The sequence below is a fragment of the Ascidia mentula genome, chromosome 6, assembly GCF_947561715.1.
Source record: "Ascidia mentula chromosome 6, kaAscMent1.1, whole genome shotgun sequence".
NCBI lineage: Eukaryota > Metazoa > Chordata > Ascidiacea > Phlebobranchia > Ascidiidae > Ascidia > Ascidia mentula.
In genome coordinates this window covers 13,163,740-13,187,519 of record NC_138571.1, presented here as the reverse complement: position 1 = coordinate 13,187,519, position 23,780 = coordinate 13,163,740, and the positions used below count along the sequence as shown (strand labels likewise).

The window sequence follows — 23,780 nt, the reverse complement described above, 5'->3', positions numbered from 1 at the left end:
CAGTTCATCGAACAAAGTGCGCTCAGCGTTCAAGTGTGGTTACGGTCAGTGGTTACGTCAAGGTGAAACCAGCACATAGCGAAGAACTTTCCTTTTTACATAGTTGTGTTATGCAATGCTACAGACTTGCAAAGCAGGACAAAAGAGGCGTGAATTCTGACTTAGTAAAGTGATTTTAGCGGACAGTTGACTGCAAATCACACCAAATGCTTATACTGATAATAAAGAGGCTGGCCCATACATTTGCAAAGACTGGCTTGAACTTCCTGTTTCTTGTTGCAGGGTTTTCTATTGTTGCATGCGATCGTTTACATTGAGTTTTGACGTTAGCAATACTCTAATATATTGGCTGTTAATTCTATCTTCTGTAAGTTCAGGCAACAAGGTATCCTTCATTTAATCTTATAGAACGACTTAAATTATGGACATTGACTTCAACGAATACGTCTCCAGCTGGAACCGAATGTACAACGAGCACGTCAAAACCGGTGACGCATGCGCAGTTGTGACCAACATGGACGAGTACGCGAAGATCTATGAACGTGACTGCAACACTCTGAAATTCAGCCTTCCGAATACTGTTACACAACTTTTGAGAGATCACATGCCGTCTTTGTCGTTCGGAAGTGAGACAGTAGCCCTGCTTGATGTAGCAGCAGGTATATTTGCTTGAATTATCGTCCGGGTCGTTAACGCAATAATACTTCCACAAGCCAACTTCTAATTCCCATGAAACTTTAAAAAGGGAAATAAACTTGCTGAACGAACACCTCTATAACATCAGGATTGAAACTAAAAAAAATAATTCCAGTCGGAACGATGGAATTTATAGCAAAAAATACCATTGTATGCTTACAGGTCGAAACAGTTTAGCTGTCTGCAATACCATTGTGTTTTCGTATAATAGGTGAAATTTCCTAAATAAGTGAATGAATTTAAATTTCAAATTTCTGGTAACTATTTGGGACAAACCAGCTATTGAATTCTTTCCCGGATCGTCCCGGCTTACTTTCAGCTCTGATTATCATTCAGGAACGGGCTTAATAGGCGAGAATCTGAGGCGCGCCGGTTTCAAAGGGTTTATCGACGGAGTTGATGGAAGCCAGGAGATGTTGAAAATAGCACGCGCAAAAAATATATACAGGTATTTTTTTATCCAAAAGTTCTTGTATTTTTACAGATCACAAAGTTACTTGTAAACGCAGGAATCTGTCAAAAGTGTTTTTGGCCCCCGACACCGCCATGCCGTTTTCAAGCGACTATTATGACGTGTTGACATGCATCGCTGCACTCTCACAAAATCTCGTGAGACCGGAACTTCTACTAGTAAGTTTGGACACTTTTTTGATGTTTATTTTCACACCGTGATTCGAACCCAGGTTTTGCAACGGGGTTTGATCGCGAATTTGCTTTTGCATATGCTGCCTCTGGTAGTAGTCTGTTTGATCACATATTAAACGGTGGAGGTCGCACTAAGTAATGCGGGTAATTGGCAGCATTAGTCAAACGCCCGACCCATATACCAAGAAGAAAACCTGATCGGGATTCGTGCCCAGTATATCCTGAGTTCAAATCCCGGCGTGGTAAAAAAAAATAAATAAAAAATAACATGCTTTTGACGGCAGCCGCATACAGATTGTGTTACCGACAACCACAGTATATGACAGTACAAGAAAGAAAACTTAACAAAACCAACATCAATTCGCAGGAATTCGCTCGTGTTGTCAAACCAGGTGCACTCATTGTATTCACTGTCAGAAACAACGCGACCAACGAACATTACATCGAAGAGCTCAAATCCATCGTACAAAGTATGGAGAACGGCGGTACATGGGCTAAAGTTAAGTGTTTCTCTACAGAGCAATACGGCATTGATTTGGCTTCCGGATCAAGTGAAAGAAAGGCACCCATGTATTCCCTTGTTTACTGCTACAGAAAGCTTTAGTGGTCGAGATTTTGCTTTTGTTTACATGGAACTGTGCTATTTTACCATTTCATATGCTTTAAGGTGTTTTTTTTTTAAAAATACAGCAAAATTTAGGCCAAAAACGGGATTTTAGCCCCACGTGTTGAGGATTTTGCTTCAAACTTCAAAATTGTACAAATCTGTACATGTAGCTTTTTTGCTTCGTAACTGGGTTTTGGCCTCACTCGCATCGCGATTCATGCAAATATAGTTTTTTCGTTCAAATGTTTGCACGATAATTTACAAGCTCAAAGTTCATCGTCTGGTTAGCAACATGTAAATTATATGTAATTACTTAGTTCTTTCTTCTTATGCTAATAAATCTTAAATATTTTTATTTGCAAAGCCCCAGATTTAAAAAAAAAGCTATTTTGCATTTTTGGGGATTTTTTTTCTGTTTTTCCGCTGTGCTTCTTATATATTTCAGTTTGATATTTGTTTAACTTACTAAACCGAAATATTTTGTTAATGCACGCCATGGCTCTGTTGCTTTGATAAAAAATCCAACTCGCTCTGTGTGCTTTCTTATTGGTGTCAAATATTTGCGGAGGGCGCAAATTTAACAACTTTCATGTCTATCTTTAGGAATACCCAGTAGGAATACACAACGTTTAAGCAAAATTAAATTGTATTTTTTTTCCTCCTTTAGTGGTTCTTGGTTTATTTATTATTCCTAATATTGACTATGCTGCAATCCGAGTAAATTGTATACAGAGGTATTGCTGTGTTCGTGGGCTTCGCTGCAACAAGTTTGCGCTTAAAATTGTGCTGTATTTGCTGAGCCATATGTCACTTACATTACTTCCTTGCTCTATTAAGTTTTGTACAAACTATGTTCGTTGCACGCTTGGCGTAAAAAATAAAAAAGCAACTGTTTGTATCTGCGGGACATTCTGCTGGTCATAAACTGGCTTCGTCAGATTTTGTATGTTACGTAGTGAACACGATTGTGCAAGGTTGTAGGATTGTGGAAGTCAATCTATTTCATTTCACGCAGGACCAGGGGGCAGGACGTTTATTTCAAACCACCATCTGCATTCTATTCGACTTTTTATTTGTTTTTGTCTTCGTGCTAATTTGTGGTCCCCCGTTCAAGCGGGTGCTGATTTGGCCAAATCGCTCAAATGTGCTTTGGCCATGGCAGGATTGGGGCGACTGATGCATGAAACGACTTGATTACACCAACTTACAATTTAGTTTGCTTGTAGAAAGAGTTTTCGCCAATTCGACAACTCGTTTCCAAACCAAGGCAACGCTAGTTTGCTAAGTGTTTTTTTGCTTTGGTTTGTTATAAGATATATGTTCATCAATTAATTTAGCTTTGAAATATGGCAAATGATACGTAAAATGACTGCGCACAAGCAGTAATAAAGCACAAACAACTGTAAGTTGGGCCTTACGGTCAATCACTAACGCGTAGTCATCGTATTTGCTGCGAGTCTTGTTGAAAAGGATGACGTAAAGAATAAGGGCAACATGACTAAGCAAAATGTCTTCGATTTCCAAATTTAAATGAAAAATACAATTTTCCAATTGGGTCATAGTCGATTGCTTTCAAACAGTAAGTTGCAGAAGCGCCAACGAGTGTAGTGGGCTGATAATCGTTAGGGACATAATTTGCGTTAGTTTTAACCTGATGCAGTCTATTCAGTGAAACAGTTCAGTTTTAATTTTTAATAACATCACGTAATTTCACAAGCGGTGTTAGCGTTATATTTTTACGTGTTCGTACGTTTTCTTGGCATTGGTTTTGTGCTGTACCAGTACCATAACCCTGGGGATGCCTTGTTGGATAACAGGCGTAAAGTTACGTTTTTATTGTGCCAGAAGAACAGACTATTAAATTACTAGATGCCTGACAGCAACCGAAACATCATAGTTTAGCTTCAGTTCATCGAACAAAGCGCGCTCAGCGTTCTCGTGTCCTCACAGTCAGTGGTTACCGCCAAGGTGAAACCGGCACGAAGCGATAAACCTTCCTTTTTACATAGTTGTGTTATGCAATGCTACAGACTTGCAAAGCATGACAAAAGAAGCGTGAACTCTGACTTAGTAAAGTGATTTTAGCGGACATCAGTTGACTGCAAATTACACCAAAATGCTTATTCTGAGAATAAAGAGGCTGGCCCATACAGTGTTGAAAACATTGACAAGTTTTATTTATGCAGAACGTTTCGGCAAGTGCTTATGTGATCATCAGTTGAAAATGATTTATTTTTCGGCAATTTAGTTTCAGGAAGTATGAGTAGATCCGTAAATGATGTTCTGGTGCTTAACCCGATTTGTCACTTTTTTAAAACCTTGGTTATAGAGAACCACCACGATAAACAGACTCACACTTTTTTGGCCAAGTTAATTGTGTTTGTGTCGTAACAGTAAGAAGCAAAGACAAGCTTGAAATTCCTGTTTCTTGTTGCAGGGTTTTCTATTGTTGCATGCGATTGTTTACATTGAGTTTTGACGTTAGTCTTACTCTAATACATTGGCTGTTAATTATTTCTTATGTAAGTTCAGGCAACTCTATATCTGTCATTTAATCTAATAAAACTTGGACGACTTAAATTATGGACATCGACTACAACGAATACGTCACCAGCTGGAACCGAATGTACAACGAGCACGTGAAAACCGGTGACGCATGCGCGGTTGTGACCAACTTTGACGAGTACGCAGAGATCTATGAACGTGACTGCAACACTCTGAAATTCAGCCTTCCGAATACTGTTACACAACTTTTAAGAGATCACATGCCGTCTTTGTCGTTCGGAAGTGAGACAGTGGCCCTGCTTGATGTAGCAGCAGGTATATTCTTTAACACATCCACAAGCGAACTTTTTATTCGCATGCAACGACCACCACGTTAACACCAGGGTTGCAAGCAAAAAAACATAATATTCTAACCGCAACGGTTGAATTTACAGTAAAAAATGAACCATGGTGTTTTCGTATTTTCGGTGAGATTTCCTAAATAAGTGAATTACTTTATTAAATTTTATTTTTTCGTAACTATTTGGGACAAACCAGCTACTGAATTCTTACCCGGATAGTTCCGGCTTACTTTCAGCTCTGATTATCATTCAGGAACGGGCTTGATGGGGGAGAGTCTGAGGCGTGCCGGTTTCAAAGGGTTTATCGACGGAGTTGATGGAAGCCAGGAGATGATGAACAAAGCACACGCAAAAAATATATACAGGTATTTTTTATCCTAAAGTTCTTTTATTTTTACAGATCACAAAGTCTCTTGTAAACGCAGGAATCTGTCAAAAGTGTTTTTGGCACCCGACACCGCCATGCCGTTATCAAGCGACTATTATGACGTGTTGACATGCATCGCTGCACTTTCACAAAATCTCGTGAGACCGGAACTTCTGCTAGTAAGTTTTGATACTTTTTTGATGTTTTTTTGCATCGTGATTCGAACCCAGGTTTTGCAACAGGCTTCGATCGCGAATTTGCTTTTGCATATGCTGCCTCTGGTAGTAGTCTGTTTGATCACATATTAAACGGTGGAGGTCGCACTAAGTAATGCGGGTAATTGGCAGCATTAGTCAAACGCCCGACCCATATACCAAGAAGAAAACCTGATCGGGATTCGTGCCCAGGATATCCTGGGTTCAAATCCCGGCGTGATAAAAAAAAATAAATAAAAAATAACATGCTTTTGACGGCAGCCGCATACAGATTGTGTTACCGACAAGCACAGTATATGACAGTACAAGAAAGAAAACTTAACAAAACCAACGTCAATTCGCAGGAATTCGCTCGTGTTGTCAAACCAGGTGCACTCATTGTATTCACTGTCAGAAACAACGCGACCAACGAACATTACATCGAAGAGCTCAAATCCATCGTACAAAGTATGGAAGACGGCGGTACATGGGCAAAAGTTAAGTGTTTCTCTACAGAGCAATACGGCATTGATTTGGCTTCCGGATCAAGTGAAAGAAAGGCACCCATGTATTCTCTTGTTTACTGCTACAGAAAGCTTTAGTGGTCGAGATTTTGCTTTTGTTTACTTCAAATTGTGCTATTTTACCATTTCATATGCGGTGTTTTTTTTGTAAAATGCAGCAAAATTTGTGCCAAACACAGGATAGCACGTGTTGAGGATTTTGCTTCCAACTTCGAAATTGTACAAGTTTGTATATGTAGCTTTTTTGCTTCGTAACTGGGTTTGACATCACTCAATATATATAGTTTTCTCGTTCAAATGTGTTTGCACGATATAGTTTAGCGCACGATTTTCGGTGCACGCTTGGCGTAAAAAATAAAAAAAGCAACTGTTGGTATCCGCAGGACATTCTGCTGGTAATGTCCAGGCTTCGTCAGATTTTGTATGTCACATGGTGAACACGATTGTGCAACGTTGTAGAATTGTAGAAGCCAATCTATTTGGTTTCACGCAGGACTAGAGGGCAGGACCTTTATTTTTTACCACCATATATGATGCATGAAACGGTTTTCCCAATTCGACAATTCGTTTCCTATGCAAAGCAACGCCTATTTTCTGAGTGTTTTTTTGCTTTGATTTTGTTGTAAGCTATGTATTCATAAATTAATTTAGCTTTGGAATATGACAAATGAACAGTTGAAGTTACGCGAAAGATTTGCAATTATTTGAATCTACATAAAAACTGTGATGAAAACATAAATAATGACGAAGCGTATAGTGACGTCACATCAGCTACATTCTATAGCTTAATATTAATTCCTGACGTAACCCACAATTTTGTGCCATGCGAATAGCAACCAAATCAAACTCTGACCAGCAACCCCAGAAGAAACGATTGTTCTACGCATGACGACGTTGGAAATACCCTCGAGCAGTAACCTATAGCATATTGCTGACCCTATGTTGCTCTTTAACAGCAGCAATGACTAATCCAGAATCCAACAGGCACTGCACGAAATTGGAGTCCTGTGATATCCTGGTATGGAAATCCTATCAGCAGCAAACCCCCAGAAGGAAGCAATGCGTCAGTTGTTTACGTATTCGTGGATGGAAATTTAGTTCGCAGCTATATTTACAATAGTCCGATATGCGGAAGACCTTGTTTACCCCAAATGGGTGCCGTGTGCAAAACAATTTTCTCTTGAATTTTATGCTCACCGAAAATTGTTAAGACTATGTTATTGTGGGTGATCATTATTATTGTCTTTTACACGGATGCCATAACCTGCATTGTTAGTCGGAGCCCATGCCATTTTACTATACTTGTATTTCTTGTCCATGTGCATTGTCACACAATACGCAAAGTAAATGTGTTGTTTTTATATGCAAACTATGCCATATATTATAATCAATAACTTGAGTCCTTAACTTGAGAGCACCCTTTTTTCCTCGGACACTATGTTGCTGTTATGCTGCAATTGTAACCGTTAGTTTCGCATCAGCATTGAACTTACAAGTAAAGTTTTTGTTTTCCGAATGGGCAAAATTAAGCCTAAACAGGCAGATTGATTTAACCTTGCGCAATATACAACAAAACCAGGCAATGCACTGACGTATGAAACAAAGCACTAATATATCACAGAGCACAGTTATCATGGCACAAAAGTGACATTAAAACCATGGTGTGAGGGCAATGACGTATCTAACAAACCTGTCTAACCCACACTGCTTCCATCAAGGAAGCACAATTGCGGAAGATTTTACCTTATAAGTCTACCTGAAATGCTTGAATATTTTGCACAAGGTTGACCTGGTTGGATCGGTTGAATCTTCTGAGGGTATATAAAGGCTAACTACAACGGAAGAAATTCACTATTTTGCGGTGAGATTGGCAGATTTTTCAAGATGTCATTTGGAATTATATCAGGTATGTGTTGTGAGTAAAGTATAGCAGTCACTATACAACAGGCGTTGTAATTGTTGTGGCCTTAACCTGTATTCAAATGAACAATCTCTGTGTTTAAATTCCAGCGTTCTGCGTCTTGCTTGCTGCTGTGAACAGCCAAGGGCAGCAAGTTAACAAATGCCAAGACATCTTAAACGGGAATGGTGGTAACTACGAAATAACGGAAATCAACGAATGTGCCAGAGGTGAGAATAAACTCTGTTTTTTTAGCTTATTCCATGTGAAATGCGTCATAAATCGTATGACGAACCATACAGAAATGAAAAATAAAACTTCAAATCAAAACAGGTAACGGACCTTTTAAACTAACCCATTTGATTGTATTTTGAATTCTTGCTCTGCAAAATTTGCACGAAGCAATTCAAAAGAAAAACGTTGCTGTAGAAAAGCATGCATCAAGCGACGTTACCTGATGGGCTTAAAAGTATTTATTTGTCGCAGCGGCACAGTCGACTGACGGTGGAAGCCCGATTGATTGTCCCACTCTACCCTGCTTGGAAAGAAGCAGTTGTCCACTCGGTCACCACAAGGATGAGTCTGGTTGTTACACTTGCCAGTGTGCAGAAGACGGAGAAGAAGGTGTTTGTTGTTTATTTGCTGTAGTAATACTGCTTCTTGCGCCGAACATTTTCGAATTTATTAGTTTGTGACTAAAGGTTATCCATTGCGGTCGATAGGAATGTATATGAAGCACAAGCAATCTTCCAAATTCTTGCCGCAATTCCCTTTAAAAGGTCGGCTTTTTAAATCTCCCACTATTTTTGCAGAGTTTTTCCAGGGAGACATCGTTCTAACTCCACAGACGAAACAGATTCTCAATCCTGTTAGCACTATAGGGCGTGGTCTTCAACGAGCTACTGGCAACCGCATCACACTGTGGAACTTGTACAAGGACGGCAACAATAATTACGTCATCCCCTACGTCATAACCAGCAGCATTGGTGAACAGAACAAGAATTTTGAGTTAACTTTTATGTTTAGACAAACTTGCCATACCAATTGTTGTGTGCCATTGTATGACATGACACAAGATGCTTATTGTTACGTCACAAGCAAGGTATTCGACAATTATGCACAATGACTAATACGTCAAGACGACATTTAGGTTCAAGTGGACGTCAAGCCATACAAGATGCCGCCAGCGACTTTGCCCGAGAAACCTGCCTTCGACTCAAACCTAGAACCAATCAGCAATATTACATACAGTTTGTAAACGGTGGTGGTTGCTCGTCACCAGTGGGAAGGCAATATGGAAGGCAACAGGTATAATATTTTTGTGCAAGTTTAGTGACTGTTGGTGTGGAGAAAAAGGAATTCTGCTCATTTTTCTAAGTGAATGCTGGGCGATAGCTTTTGTAAATTATACTATATTTACACCACTCGAAGCAACTCAACTACAGTTGAATATTACTTTGAATATAAATCGGCTCCAATCCATTGTAATCTCTGTCGAAGGCGTGTGGTTTAAATCAACTCAAATGCCAACTGGTTATTGATGCAGGTATCTCTGGGTCCTGGTTGTTGGCAAAAAGGGACTGTAATACATGAAGTTTTGCATTCTTTGGGATTCTGGCACGAACAGAGTCGACCGGACCGCGACCAATACGTTCAAGTATACTGGAACAATATCCAGCAGGGTAAAAAGCATTTTTTTTGCTTAGAACAAAACACACGAAGATTAATAACCGATAGATTTGAATGTCGGATTTTCGACATTTGGGCTGTTATTGATAAGTTAATCCAGTACCACAATGACCAGCTGCACTGATGAGATATTATGGGTCGAAACAATGTGCACTCTGCAGTTCTCTGTCTTTTGACAATATCTTTTACACGTATTTGTAGCATTTCTCTTTTGTTCGCAGGAATGTCGTACAACTTTAACAAGATGTCTACCAATGAAGTCGACTCACGTGGTTCGCCCTATGACGTCAAGTCCGTGATGCATTATGGGAGTTACGCGTTTTCCGCTAACGGGCGACCGACGCTTACAGACCGAAACGGTAGAACCCTCGCCACCCAGGTAACCTGTTTATTTGCTTTGGTTAAGATATAGCAGATGTGATTTGATACTAGTGTGATTTCTGAAAATATAAGTGCAACATTATTGAAGCAGTTTTTACCCCAATAAGTGTTTCATTTGTGAAGCAGATATATTGGTAGCAGAGTATAAGCATTGTGAGGGCGATGGTTTAAGAAAAATTTGCATGTAGAGTTGGTATTTCCAGCAGTACGTGTGTCGTCACCTGTCAACCATTTAATCTCTTTTCAGAGGCGCGGATTCGCGCAAACAGACATTGACCAGCTTAATAAGATGTACCAGTGCCCAACTGGAACCGGTACTGGAACCGGTACTGGAACCGGAACAGGCACTGGAACCGGTACTGGAACCGGCACAGGAACTGGAACCGGTACAGGCACGGGGACCGGTACTGGCACTGGAACCGGAACAGGAACAGGCGAATGTCCAGACCTAAACAAACATTGTGAGTCGTGGGCTGAAAGAGGAGAGTGCGACGCAAATCCCGGTTACATGCTGACAAACTGTTGTCGCAGCTGCAAAATTCAAAGTAAGTGCTTGGATATTACTAACGTAAACCGTGACGGTGAAATTGTTGGGTTGTTGCTTAAAACAATGAAAAATCGACAAAAAGATGTTATTCCTGTACCAAAGATGGTTAATATCAATAAATTTTTTCATAACTGCCTTTTTCTCTTTTGCGTGGTTTATATTATGACTAATGGTATATTATCTTCTAAGGCTCAAATACGAAACATGTATGTTTGCAGTGTGTGACGACAAACAGGGTAACTGCTCCTACTGGAAGAGGGCGGGCTTCTGCACTTCTCAAGCCTACTCCACTTATATGAAGAAAAACTGCCCGCGCAGCTGCGGTCTCTGCGAATAAGCTGAAATTTTAAGGCACCTTTTCCCCTAAGTTCCCTATAGATCCAAACAGAGGTAATCTGTCTGCTCACGGAAATCATACTATTGGCTCCGCTTTGCTTATGTAAAAGTGTATTTGTACATAAATACAATAATGCCAAAAACGATTGACAATATGTATTACGACCTCAAGCATAATCTCAATGTGTGCCTTATAATTATTCTATGCCACCATTTTTGTGACGAATAAAACAAATTCAACGAAATTTGTATTTGTTTTCACCTCTACTACCGAAAATCGTAACACACGCAAGCAAAAAAGATTGAAACCAACATTTTGGAAAAACAGGCAGTTGTTCGCCAGATTTCCCGTTAGTGTATTTATAAAAAAAAAATTTGCAAATTTTACGATATTACGTTCTATATACACAGCCGCTGTATTTTGTACAGAAAGAAATTAGTTACATTTTCAGTAACAATGAAAGCAGCTCATCAATAGAATTCCAAAAGGTTGGGCTGTTTATTTTAAGCTCCTGTTGCTTTGTATCTTGAAATTTGTCCAATTCGTTTCTAGCAGTATCTGCAGCTTTTTTGGCAGTTGTTTTTCATGTATTTGCGATAGTAGTTATGGAAACAGTACTTGGAAGCCCAGTGTCTGCAATTTTTGTTTTTGTCGGCACATCCTGCACACACAGAGGAAGAAAATTAGGTTTGAAACCATTTGCCAAAGCAAAATCACTTGGTACTAAAAGTTGTGACCGTTTCTTGTTTGTTTGAAATATTTAAAACAAAACCAACGTAACGATAAAAGAACATTTACTTTTTGAGCATTTTACCGATTTCAAAAGTCTGCCATTGTGCAAACAATTTTTACTGTTTAGAAATACGTTAAAGAACAAATGGTTAAGATTTTTTATATTTTAACATAGTCCAACATACTACTACACCATTTCCAAACTTATCAACACATGGCCTATAGACATACTTTTACTTGGAGCTTTGCTGCAGCTTATACAACAGTTTGGAAGCATGTAAGCGGGATTTCTTCGGCATTCTCCGCCTCTCGCCCAATCGTCGCAATACGCTCCGTAATTAGCTTTGCAGCTACTGCCTGTACCGGTTCCAGTTCCGGTTCCAGTACCGGTTCCAGTACCGGTTCCAGTTCCGGTTCCAGTGCCGGTTCCAGTGCCTGTTCCAGTACCGGTTCCAGTGCCTGTTCCAGTGCCTGTTCCAGTACCGGTTCCAGTACCGGTTCCGGTTCCGGTTCCGGTTCCGGTTCCGGTTCCTATACCGGTTGTTTTACAGCCATACATTTTGTTGATCTGTATGATGTCCCGACTTGACATTGTAGTCCTCTAAACATTCACAATAATAAAAAAAACTTCATTATTCCTTGAACAAATCAAGGCAGCATCTAACTGAGCAAAGTTAATACAACATAGTTTGTTTTAAACGTGCAGTTAAAGAACCGTTAAAGTACATATACAAGAAAAGTCAAATTAAAACAATCAACCTTTACAGTCCAGTGATTAATTTAAAACAAATGAGTTATCAGTAAAAGTGCGAGACACACAAGTTCGTTTGTTTAATCACCCATAATAAGGTATAATAAACGTGTTTACAGTGTTTTGCATTGAATAGAAGCACTCGTTTGTGTGTTTACGACTGACCTGTGTTGTGAGTTGTTGTCCCCTTCTGTCCGTGATGGTGGGTGCTGCCCTGTTCTTTGAAAACGCGTAACTGCCGTAGTGCATCACAGAACTAATGTCGTACGTCGTTCCAAAGTAGTTTATCCGGCTTATTTTGTTGAAATTGTATTCCATTCCTGCGAGCATAAGGGGAGTGAAATTTGCTTTTGTAACAGCGTCTGAAATGCTTTCGTTGTACCAACTTATCAGCGTGTGAAAATTATTACCAGGACAGCTTTATTCCATATTTGGAGAAATTCCCTACACTGCCTACCTGAAATAATATTTCCCCAGCGAATTTGGACGTAACTGTCCCGGTCAGGTCGGCTCTGTTCATGCCAGAAACCCAGCGAATGCATGACCTCATGAATAGCTGTTCCCTTCTGCCAGCACCCTCGCCCCAAAGACACCTGTTTTTATTCAAAACAGTGTTACGTGAAAGGTATCGCATTTGCGTAAGGTTTTCCTTGACTGTGGAAACCTCTACTTTAATGATAAAATAAAGTTAGAATGCCCAATCAGTAGTCAAATATTTAAGTACGAATATTTTTAACAACGATTTAATGCTATGTTGAAACATACTATTTATATTATTGCTGTTGCTACCAGGCATGGTTTAAAATAGAACTGATCTTGTGGAACAGTTTATTTCTCCAACGTTGTATCTGCCATACAGATATACACCGCATTTCAACACACAACATGTGGCAGACGAAACGTCGGAGAATAAACTACGTTAATTTTACTGTTTGGTATTAAAAATGTACCCTTTGGCCACCACTTTGTCGACCGACGGGTGATGAACATCCTCCCCCGTTGAAAAATTGAATGTAATCCCTCTGACTGGAGGTGCGTTCCTTCAGGCGAAGACAGGTGTACTTCTTAAAGTCAACAGCTGCTGCTTCAATAGCCTGCCTTCCTTGGTATCCTGGTATATCAGCAACAATTACAACAACCACGTTGATTATAAGGCTATTTTTCATTGCGTTAATGAAGCTATCTGAACACCACATACGCGTAAATGCCAAAACCGTCGGTTGCGCTATAGCAGAATGGGTTAATTTTGCTAAGAAGTGTTAACGCTCCTAAAACACACTTCGCTGTAGTTACGAAATTACAAGACGAAAAGTTAACGTTAATTTTATCTGATTCGCTTACCAATCGAACTCGCTATTTGGTAAGGTATGATATAAGTGTCCCCTTGTTTGTACGTGTTCCAAATGGAAATACCCGTCGCCGCTCCGTTTTGAACATCGTCATTGAGAAGAAATGCTCTCATGCTTTTGGTCACCACGATATCGCTTTGGAAGAAGTCTGACGACAAACCAAAGTTTCAGAAATATTTTTCATTTTTTTTTTGGATAACTCATTTTGTAATTTTTTTAAACTACGGAATAAACCATGACTCGCTATGACGTTAATGCGTCCATCTTTCTTGGACTACATACTACATTATAACCAGTGTAACGCAAATAAGACGACTGTTACATATTTGTCGTTTACCTTCTTTTCCTTCGTCGACGCAATCGCAAGTAAAGCATCCGTCTTCATCCTTTTTGTGGCCGAGGGGACAGGCACTGTATAACAAGCAATCCAATTCGTCGTTGCAATTCGCGCTCCGGTCATTGTCATCGTTTTGCGTTTCTGCGTAAAATATTCAAATCATCGAATATTTCCTCACTTTAAATTTGATTTTCAATTATCAAAACTAGAAAATCTACAGCGATTGTAAGCACAGAAAATGCACAAAAACGTGCATAGGCAAAAAGAGATCAGTTTGGAATATAGTGCAGAATTACATCTTCTATATGTTACTCAGTATTATTTATTACTTCTGGCACAAGCGTTGATATCCGATATGTCGTATCCATCTACATTTCCTTGCATAATATCCGAGCAGATATCTATGGGCACCGACCGAACAGTATCCAAAATGATAACCACAAGCAAAAAACCTGAAACAACAGTTAAAACCTGCTTAACACTGTGGAAAGTGTTTTTTTATAACCCGTAATATTCATTTAGCGGTTTGCGTACTAACTTACATTTCGCTTTAAGAAACAGCATCTTTTCTGATATTCTGCTAGTTGCTGCAGGTTTGTTTCCCAACGCTGTATGTCTGCGAAGCTCCACTTTCACGCCAGTTCATAATGTGGGACGTTTAAATAGTAGCATGTGTCTGCCAATGACTTTATGTTTCTTTGCAACATGTTATTGGTGTCATGTTAGGTCACAACAATTATGTCGTGTGCACACAATGACGCACAACCATTACTGACTGTGCTCGCTTGCCTGCGGGTGGCTGTTAAAACTTTGACGAGCACAATTCTCTGTTAATTTGGTAAGTTTCTCACGATATTTAGCTTGCAATATTATGACTAATTTGTTATTGCAGATAATGTTATAATTATGCGGACAAATTGCTTGCGGTCATGCCTTTTCTTCAATTGGATTCAGCTGTTGTCACGGTTGAGTGCACCCGCAGCATTGGAGCTTCAGATAAGTAAACCACGTGCTGCGTTTTTGCATTCATCGTGTTTATGATACAAAGTTGTATAAATTAAGTTTTTTTTTCGCCCTACATGTAAAACTATGCACAAAGATTATCGCGTTTTTCCAAAACAAGACCAAATAACACAGCATCAAGAGATAATGCAAAACGTACACTTCTGCTAGTGCTGCTGCAACCTGCAACATACATGTTTGACCTGCCTTGCATGTTTTGTTTAAATTATGGCTCGTTTGTGAGCCGTTATTTTTTGTTGTGTATCCGGCCATATGCCATAGTTGAATTGGAAATGGTAAAACTTTCTTGTAATTGCAGCTTATCCTGTTATCCGTAGTGAATTTTACAATTATTCTGCCAGACTACAAATAATAATCTCACAATGGAAAGCAGTGTTAGCGAGGAGGCAGTGCAACGTCTGAGTCAAATTCTTGCTGCTTTTCAAATCCCTGATACTGCCGCAATTGAACAGGTGTGTTTGAAATGACTTTTTTTAATTGTACACCTCAGTGCTTTCCAACCTACTATGGCTTACAACACCCCAGAAAATACAAAAAGATTGCGAGGCAGCAATTGGCGAACAAAATATATTCCACATTGTAGTTTTACCGTTAATATGCAAAAATTTCCATTGTAAATACATGGCAACAGGCTAGTGACACCCTTGAAAGTTGCGAATGTTACCACCCCGATCAATGTTATACATCTTCTTTGTGTTAAACACAAACTTCTGTTCAAGCCTGCTAGCAACTTTACTTTGGAAGTTTCCTATGGGTTTTATATATTTTTAATTATTTGTTTGTTGGAACACACTTGACATTTGACACTGAATCCCAGCATTTGGTCAATTCTGTGGATGAAAGCAGAAATATTGGTTGTCATAAAATATACCTTCCGCCAGGATGACAGCAATTAGAATAAATAATAAAAAACAAAATAACTTGTGGCAGATACAAACACACTGCCAAGTTTGTCATAAACCAAACTCATTAACATGTGTGTGTATGTTGCTTACAGGCCACAAAGCAACTCCGTGAGCTGAGCCACCATTCCATGTTTGTGCCGGTCTTGACATTTTTACTTGCAAATGATCCATCTCCACAAGTTAGGCAACTTGGTGCTGTTGTATTGAGAAGGTATCACACTTTTTGATGTTCACCATGCCTACAAATAATTGTTTTCCATTATATGTACCAGTAACCTTGAATGTAGGTCTTGGCTTGCTATAAAAACATGTTTAAATATAATATGTTTATTGAAACTGGTTAGCATAACCCTGAGGAAGTCTCGGCGGATGGTAGACGAAACGTCGGTTTCAATAAACACTTTCGGAACTTAAACACATTTTTCTAAACTGCCAGAAGAGCAATTCCCAGTAGTTACTATGTCTGGCAGCAAAAATAGCAGTATAATATGATATGGTTTAGCCCATTTCTGTATAAATTATTGGCATTACAACTTAGTCGATTAAAGTTTTTTACAAGAACCACACCAAAAGTAATGAAAATGTTTCATATAAATTATGTTTGACATTTACTGTCTGAAAAAATAGGTTTTCTTTATTTCCTTGCCTGTCATATTTAAATCAACAATAAAAAAATTTTCAACAGAAAATTGAACAAAAGCTGGAAATCGCTCGACCAAAATACGCGAATCACGTTACGACAAACTCTTCTCAAGAATTTAACAACAGAAAAAGATGACAATGCCTTGCGATCTGCAATGCAAGTTGTCGGTTGTATTTCAAAATATGAGCTTGCTACAATTGAGTCGTGGCCTGATGTGATGATGTTTATTCAAAATGGTGTACAAAGTGGAAACGAAAATGACAAGAAGGTATTGTGTAGAATGGTGTGGCACTAAACATGTGGAATAATTCACATTGTCTGTGTTGGTAATTTAAACTTCAATTTATATTTTGCGGCTACTTGTATGTATTTTTGTGCACATATGATCGAATATTTTTTTCAAGAGAAAATATTTTTTTCTTTGAGGAGTTTGACAAAGTATGAAATAAACAAATAAAGAAAGCAATAACAGCATAAAATATTGCACTTATGAAGTATATAGTGGGATATCTCAAATCTAATATCATAGATTTTGCTGTCCTTTCTGACAACATATCTTTTTGGGGCATAATTGTTTTATGCAGGCGTGCAAACTGTAAATAACTTGATCTTTTTGTATTTATTATTGCACCCATACTCTTGTTTGCAGCATGCCCTGCACCTGCTCCGCATCATATGCGATGTATCAGTCGAGCATCTCTCCACAAACTACAACCCGATCCTCACACTGATTGGTGAAGTGCTCAGCTCGAACTCTTCTTCTGGTGCCGAGTCAGCATATTATGCAGTGCAGGCCTTTAATTCGTTGATTCCATTTCTCGGAGATGACCAATCAGTGAGTAATTTGTTCTATCTATAAGAGTACATTTGCATAACATAGCATATGTTCAATGCTTTATGCAGCCAGAAACCACTGCTAAAATAAGTCCAATGTTATCTGTGTCTTATTCCAGAGATATGTAAGACCTCTTGTTCCCAAAGCTGTCCAGGTGATTCGCCTTTTGCTGGAAGTTGACGAGGTAAAAACTTGACCATAGATTGTTTATTAGTGAATATGGGGTCATTGTCATTTTTTTTCAGGGCCGTGCAGCAGAACTAATAGAAATATTTGAAAGCTTGATAGAAACCGAAGTGTCATTCATCGCACCTTATGTAAAGGATTTAGTCTTATTTTCACTTCAAGTATGTCTTTTGCATATGCTGTGACATGTAAATATCACATGTGTAACAATCTGTCAACCTATTTTATTGCAAAGATTGTTCTGATTTGTTTGTTTGATGATTGGTTCCTGTACTTAATTAACAACTATTCATTAACGTCTATGTTTGCTTCCATTATGCAATTATCAGTGTTTTGGCAAAATATTATCTCAAATTTTGCATCTTTATCAGAACAATATCAACATGATGGACGATGAGGCCATAATACCAGTTTTACGAAGTTTAATGCACACCGAAAGCACAAAATATAACTTTAATCCAACCTGATATCATAGGTTAAACAACAGCTGTGACCATAAAATGCTGAGCCGTTGATTGTTTTCCGCCCATTTATTTTTCCAGCACTCCTTGTATATGTGGAGGGCCACTGATTATCAATGTGTTTATTCGATTCAAAATACAGACTTATTCATGCAAAAACTTAATTTTTCTTGTTATTTAATTGTTTGCTTGTCCATGTTGTATTTATGTTGGTCAATATAAACTTCCTGTACTATTTACGCGGTATTCATTTACACAATTTCAGATAACTCAAAATGCCGACTTGGAAGATGAAACCAGGGTAAGAGCACTCTCACTTCTGCAGTGGATCATTAAAATAAAAAAGAAGGTAAGTTTTCCTATTTTTCTACCCTTTACCTAAAAATAACAGGATGGTTGATTAGGCAATTCTAAAACACGATCTAATCGGCACAATACTCCAAACTCTATGTCCAATCATTGTTGGTCCATTCACTGATGATGATGAAGATGATGAGTCAGGCTTGATTGGCGACTCAGCAGAATCTCAGACCCCCTTGGCTTCCTGTCTGCAGGTATGCTATTCAGCTACACACTATATATTATAATTTATTACCAAGGTATTTACCGCACTATTTTCTGTAATGACAGTTTTTAATAAAACATTTTTTACCTGAAAATATTCAATTATGTGATTTTTTAAGCTTGTATTTGTAGGTAATCGATGATATGGCATTGCACCTTCCACCAGAGAAACTCTACTCAAAAATAGTAAGTATCTTTACTTTCTGTAATTATTGTTTTTGTATATTTTAAGTTTTTTGTCCAATTATAGTGACAGATGAAAGTTTTGGTAACTGTATTTGTAAGCATTGGAAATATAGCTTGGCTAAATGCCATCTAACCGTTCAGTTTTTGAGTGATGATGCATGAAGTTAACACAAGAGCTTTCAAACAAGTGTATGTTAAAAGCAAAAAAAAATAGGAAGATCCTCTTTATATTGCTGATTTATTTTTTGTAGCTTCCTTTCATAACATCCTGTCTATCCCAAGATAAGGATGAATATAAACGAGGGTTGCTTCTGACTCTTGCCTGTCTCGCTGAAGGAACTTCTGAATTTATCAAAAACAAGTAAGGGTAATTCACAAGTACACCAGCAGATGTTAGTTTTTGACAAATGCGTTATTGAAAAAATGTCTCAAAAATAGTTTACATTCTAATAAAATTAAGTTCTCAAAATTTAGTGACAGATTTTGAATGCTAGTGCAATTTTATTTGCCGACAGAAAAAAAAATTGTTGTTTTCCTGACAGCTAACACTGAATCATTTTTGGATGATAATGACCTTAAAAGTCAACATAAAATATCTTTCAGTCACTTGGATTCATTTGTGAAGACAGTTTGTGGAGGGGCCACAGACCCTCACCCCAAAGTCCGAAATGCTGCCATGTTTGCTATGGGCCAGTTTTCAGAACATTTGCAGGTATTTGGTTGTCAATATGATATTTTATGATAATGGGCAACAAAATGTTGTGTTTTTTAGTATTTTGGTATTGTGTTAGGCATCGAATAGAAATATTTTTATTGTTTTTTTATTTGTGGTTTACCATTTAACAAGATTTACTAACCGTTAACCTATATCTGATTCCAGCCGGACATCAGCAAGTACGCTCCACAGATTATGCCAATCCTCTTTTCTCTTCTTGAACAACTTAGTGGTGGAGCAAAAGATTCAGGGATTACTCGATGTTACTATGCTCTTGAAAATTTTGTGGAGGACCTGGGTATGTAATTAACTGTTAGTTTTAAGTGGTCATGCGCAGTAAACAAGCAAACTTAATAAAAAGGTTGAGAAATGTAACTAACTATGCAAAAAAAACTGTTGCAAGTAAAATTTACAAATTGTAATTCCAGTTATCCGTGCCATGGTGATTTTCGTACAAATTATTTGTATATTTCTGTATCAAAACACATTAAAAGGTTGTGGTATATTTCCAGTTTTATCCATAAAATTGTTTCTGCAAATTCCTAGAGTCTGAGATCCTTCCATACCTCGACCAGTTGATGCAACATCTGATCGCCTCTCTTCGATCTGCAACTGAAATTCATTCAAAGGAACTTGCTGTTAGCGCGATTGGGGCAGTTGGTTAGTTATTTTTGTATGTGTTGTACTGAAGCCTATGGTTGGCACCATGCAGTTAACCCCAACAATTGTTAATTCTTGCCTTGACTATTTGTAATTTTATTGGTCTGTTGGATTTACTAAGAGTCTACAAAAGAAATTTGTATGACACCTTGGTGTGCATTTTAATTACATGATGAACTACAAACGCAATTAGTAATTTAAAGGCATGTTGGTATATAAAAATAAAATTGAAATTTTAGATTTGAGGCAATATTAAAATCCACAGCTCTGTCAAAAATACTTAAAAAAAAAATATATAGAGAAAACAGATATGTTTTTATGCAATGCCATGATTGGCAGGATCGCCCCACTGCGCATGTCCTTACTTGGCGATAACAGCTATTAAATCAGGATCATTAGGTTTACAGGCTTCGCAGTCCAGGCATTGCAGCCTAGCTGGACGACAGAAAACAGTGTTTGTACCTTTACAGCAAACGCAGCCAAGGAAAACGTCCAGCCTTATTTGGGAGAGATACTTCAACTGCTGCAAGAATGTCTTGCAACTATGGGAGGAGGAAAAGAGACTGATGAAGGGGAGCTCAACGTCCTCCACACTCAAGCTCTTGGTAATCCACAGTGTAGTTGCTTGTGACCAATTGCGACAAAACAGGCATTTTTCACTTGCTGTGGTTCAATACTTCTTAACTAGGCGTCAACATAGCGTTGTTAGAAGGTCCACAACAACTTACGTATACGCGAACTATCAGATTGCTAAATCCTGATTTTTGAAAAATGTTGTCATACCTGGAAATGTACCCAATTACAGCAACGTCACAGTCTTGTTGTATGACAACAAACAAAGGCGCAATGGCACGTGACACTTGGATATGAATCAAAACGAAAGCATATGTTTCGAAATACCGACAAAAGTTTACTTGCCGGGACAAGTTTGTTTAAAACCACTGCCGCAGTTGGTGGTAAAAAACTGGAGGTTTTTTGCCTCTGTTCAGGTTTTATTCCGAGCCTGCACAAACGACAAAAATTTAAATTGCGTCAGTAAAAAAAGGCGCGTTTAATGCGAGGAAAAACTTGATTTATTTTGACGCAGTAAACACACCTTATCATCAACCGTGTGGACGTCACTTTTTTGTCAACTTTTGTTTGTTTAATTTCCTCATGCGGGATAGGTAATGTTTAAGTTTTAGTGTTCTTCCGCAGATACTCTGGGCGTCGTGATGCGAACGGTCGGTAAAACCAACTTGCAGTTAGCTGAGGAATGCCTTAAGCTTAGCATGGGATTGGTGACAACTGAAAACTCTGACCCAGATCTGAGAAGAGCGGCGTAAGTAAATTGTCACAACTTATTTTTTGGACTGCGAACATCATAATGCAAAGTTCCTTTAAGTAAATGCTTTTTGGTTTGGTTTTGTGGGTTATTTTTCAGTTTTCAGAAATTTTTGGGCTTTAAAGTAATAGTTTCCACCAGAATCAAATTACCACTTTTTCTTCTCCAAATTTTTCCCTGCTACACTTTGGGATCCACTGACTTACTGTCCAAGAAATAGCTCTATTTTGGTACATGTTAATGTAGCACCGACTCGGGTTACTGTAATATCACAACCCAAAATGAATTTTTCGAGTGTCAATTGTATTTAATATTTATCACAACAAAAATGTTTATCGATTAGAAATTCTCCCCCTTTTATAGGTTTGGCCTTTTCTCGGCAGTGGCAAGCATCGTTGGTGAAAACATGTCTCCATTCCTTGACGTGATTGTTAAGAACTTGGTGACGTCAGCTCAATCCACAGATGGCGTGATTGTGAGTTGTGGCTGTTTTGCGATTTAAAATCACAATATTTTAGGAACACCATTTACGAATCTGCACAAAATTCTGAGAATAAAGAGACTGACCCATACGGCTGAAAATATTCATATGTTTTATTTATTTAAAACGTTTCGGCAAGTGCTTTTTGGCATCATCAGTTGAAAATGACACAATATTTTAATTATCTGTGTTTTGTTTACGATTTCCATCTCGTTTTTGTGTTGTTTGGCAGACGAAATAATAATGTCGTAAAGAGGGCGATTAACCTAACAACGGTATGTTATATTATTATACTGAACGAACTTCTTATAATATGCTACCGGTTGACTGATTGCAATCCTACCCAGTTCTAAAAAAAATATATGAAAAGTTGGGTGGCCACCGACACCTACTTAAAAACTACTTTTTAATTTTCTGTAAAGTGGAGTTTTTTAGGTAAGTTTTGAAAAAAACTAGATACTGAGGTTTGCAAACTTCAAAACGCAATGAAATCATTTTTACTTCAAAATAATTCTATCAACACAGGCGCACTACGCCGACGACAACGACACTCCAGATCAGGCCGACTTCTCATTCCTCGATGATTCGACTGAAACAGATCTTGAAAACGGACAAGATGACGATGATGGTAAAAGCATTGATCGCATTTTCATCGAATGACGTCAATTACGATTTTTCAAATTTTCGAACTAACTCTGTGTTCGTAGAATCGGAACTTGTTGAAGCATTTTCGGTCGAAAATTCGTACATGGACGAAAAAGCAGACGCTTGTGAGACGTTGGGAGATTTGGCCAAGTTCTGTCCGAAATCCTTCGTTCCCTATCTCGCAAATTGTTTCAACGAGGTACCTTTCATTATATCGAAACTTACGTATGTTACACCAGTGGTTCTTAAACTTTTTTCGCGTAAGACATTGGAGAAATTGGAGGAAAGATTTACGGCACTTGCGACCTACCCATCATAAATCTATCAGGACGATTGGTTCCAATGTTTATGATTTTTAGTCACAGAAGGTTGACTTAACTTGTTATTATATTGCATATACATTTTTCGCAATATCTCCAATTTTCTTCATGTAAATTGTTACGCGACTCAAAACGACGCATAGTCAAATTTCTGACCAGTTTAAACCGGTTTGAACAGGTTTTCAAGCAGATCGACTTCCCTCATGCGGACGTGAGAAAGTCAGCAATCGCCTCGTGCGGTCGATTCGTCGTTTCGGCTTATCAGCAGCAAAACAACATTTGTAAGTAAAACCGTGCAGTTATGCTAAGGTTTTCGCGCTTCGGGCTTTCGGGCTAATGCGGTTTCATGTTTCTTTTCAAAAGTTTTCTGCTAATAAAAGTTTTTATGACTTCGACTTAAAGAATAACGTAACTAATTAATGCCGATATATCAAACATGGACAAACTAAAACACGTTATGTCTTTTAATCTGTCCAACCAACATTGGTTTAAATTAGTGGCAATGTTCATACTCAGGTTTATACAATTTTAGTCAACCTTCATAATTCCCTGTTACGGAACATGTGAGTGTTAGTGTACATTACGAATTTCCGTCTGTCCGTGTGTTACATTTGTCAGAACAACCCTTCTATTGCTTCAAACTTTTGCGTGAAAAACAAACGTCCGACCTCATTGCACTTCTAGCACAAATGTGCAGGTCTGGACAACGTGTTAATATAAAAATAGTCTGAAATATAAAAGAATATTGAATGTAGACTTAACGTTTCTCGGCGAGCTCTTCCCGTTGCTGTGCAAGACCATAACCGATGATGCGGAACGACTTGTCGTCATGACTACCATTGCTACGACCCAGGAGCTCGTGGGCGCCGCTGGTGTCGACGCCTTTGCTAACAAGGAGAAAGATTTCGAGGTATGAGTCTTATTATTCGG

At 38.5% G+C, this 23,780-nt stretch overlaps 5 protein-coding genes across 5 annotated transcripts in view; 4 read left to right on the top strand and 1 right to left on the bottom strand.

The window, feature by feature from the left end:
* Positions 1–377: 377 nt before the first annotated feature.
* LOC145906466 (methyltransferase-like protein 27) lies at positions 378–2,753 on the top strand. The gene is made up of 4 exons (XM_082993882.1): positions 378–659; positions 1,033–1,144; positions 1,206–1,326; positions 1,709–2,753. Exons 1-4 carry the CDS (start codon positions 422–424, stop codon positions 1,943–1,945), a joined length of 708 nt encoding a protein of 235 aa, XP_082850008.1. The 5' UTR covers positions 378–421; the 3' UTR covers positions 1,946–2,753.
* Positions 2,754–4,480: 1,727 nt separating this feature from the next.
* Positions 4,481–6,239, top strand: LOC145906527 (methyltransferase-like protein 27). The gene is made up of 4 exons (XM_082993959.1): positions 4,481–4,768; positions 5,048–5,159; positions 5,220–5,340; positions 5,721–6,239. Exons 1-4 carry the CDS (start codon positions 4,531–4,533, stop codon positions 5,955–5,957), a joined length of 708 nt encoding a protein of 235 aa, XP_082850085.1. The 5' UTR covers positions 4,481–4,530; the 3' UTR covers positions 5,958–6,239.
* Positions 6,240–7,539: 1,300 nt separating this feature from the next.
* Positions 7,540–10,961, top strand: LOC145905912 (zinc metalloproteinase nas-13-like). The gene is made up of 9 exons (XM_082993238.1): positions 7,540–7,785; positions 7,890–8,009; positions 8,266–8,403; positions 8,592–8,765; positions 8,930–9,087; positions 9,326–9,461; positions 9,690–9,847; positions 10,097–10,394; positions 10,615–10,961. The coding sequence occupies exons 1-9, from the start codon at positions 7,764–7,766 to the stop codon at positions 10,731–10,733; spliced, it is 1,323 nt and encodes a 440-aa protein (XP_082849364.1). The 5' UTR covers positions 7,540–7,763; the 3' UTR covers positions 10,734–10,961.
* Positions 10,962–11,281: 320 nt separating this feature from the next.
* Positions 11,282–14,466, bottom strand: LOC145907230 (zinc metalloproteinase nas-15-like). Its single transcript, XM_082994660.1, has 9 exons — positions 14,445–14,466; positions 14,232–14,354; positions 13,903–14,043; positions 13,558–13,713; positions 13,167–13,327; positions 12,674–12,809; positions 12,382–12,536; positions 11,697–12,066; positions 11,282–11,394 (listed from the first exon to the last, which is right to left on the bottom strand). Exons 1-9 carry the CDS (start codon positions 14,464–14,466, stop codon positions 11,282–11,284), a joined length of 1,377 nt encoding a protein of 458 aa, XP_082850786.1.
* Positions 14,467–15,227: 761 nt separating this feature from the next.
* LOC145905353 (importin-4-like) overlaps positions 15,228–23,780 on the top strand; it is a 34,442-nt gene continuing 25,889 nt past the window's right edge. The window contains exons 1-20 of the mRNA XM_082992529.1: positions 15,228–15,377; positions 15,923–16,041; positions 16,516–16,741; positions 17,123–17,308; positions 17,427–17,492; positions 17,554–17,655; positions 18,221–18,304; positions 18,360–18,509; positions 18,652–18,705; positions 18,957–19,066; positions 19,309–19,417; positions 19,586–19,718; positions 19,967–20,080; positions 20,551–20,685; positions 21,278–21,401; positions 21,768–21,879; positions 22,411–22,513; positions 22,593–22,729; positions 23,029–23,131; positions 23,606–23,760. Coding sequence (XP_082848655.1) covers positions 15,288–15,377; positions 15,923–16,041; positions 16,516–16,741; positions 17,123–17,308; positions 17,427–17,492; positions 17,554–17,655; positions 18,221–18,304; positions 18,360–18,509; positions 18,652–18,705; positions 18,957–19,066; positions 19,309–19,417; positions 19,586–19,718; positions 19,967–20,080; positions 20,551–20,685; positions 21,278–21,401; positions 21,768–21,879; positions 22,411–22,513; positions 22,593–22,729; positions 23,029–23,131; positions 23,606–23,760 — 2,412 coding nt within the window. The 5' untranslated portion in view covers positions 15,228–15,287. The remainder of the gene's footprint in view (positions 15,378–15,922; positions 16,042–16,515; positions 16,742–17,122; positions 17,309–17,426; positions 17,493–17,553; positions 17,656–18,220; positions 18,305–18,359; positions 18,510–18,651; positions 18,706–18,956; positions 19,067–19,308; positions 19,418–19,585; positions 19,719–19,966; positions 20,081–20,550; positions 20,686–21,277; positions 21,402–21,767; positions 21,880–22,410; positions 22,514–22,592; positions 22,730–23,028; positions 23,132–23,605; positions 23,761–23,780) is intronic.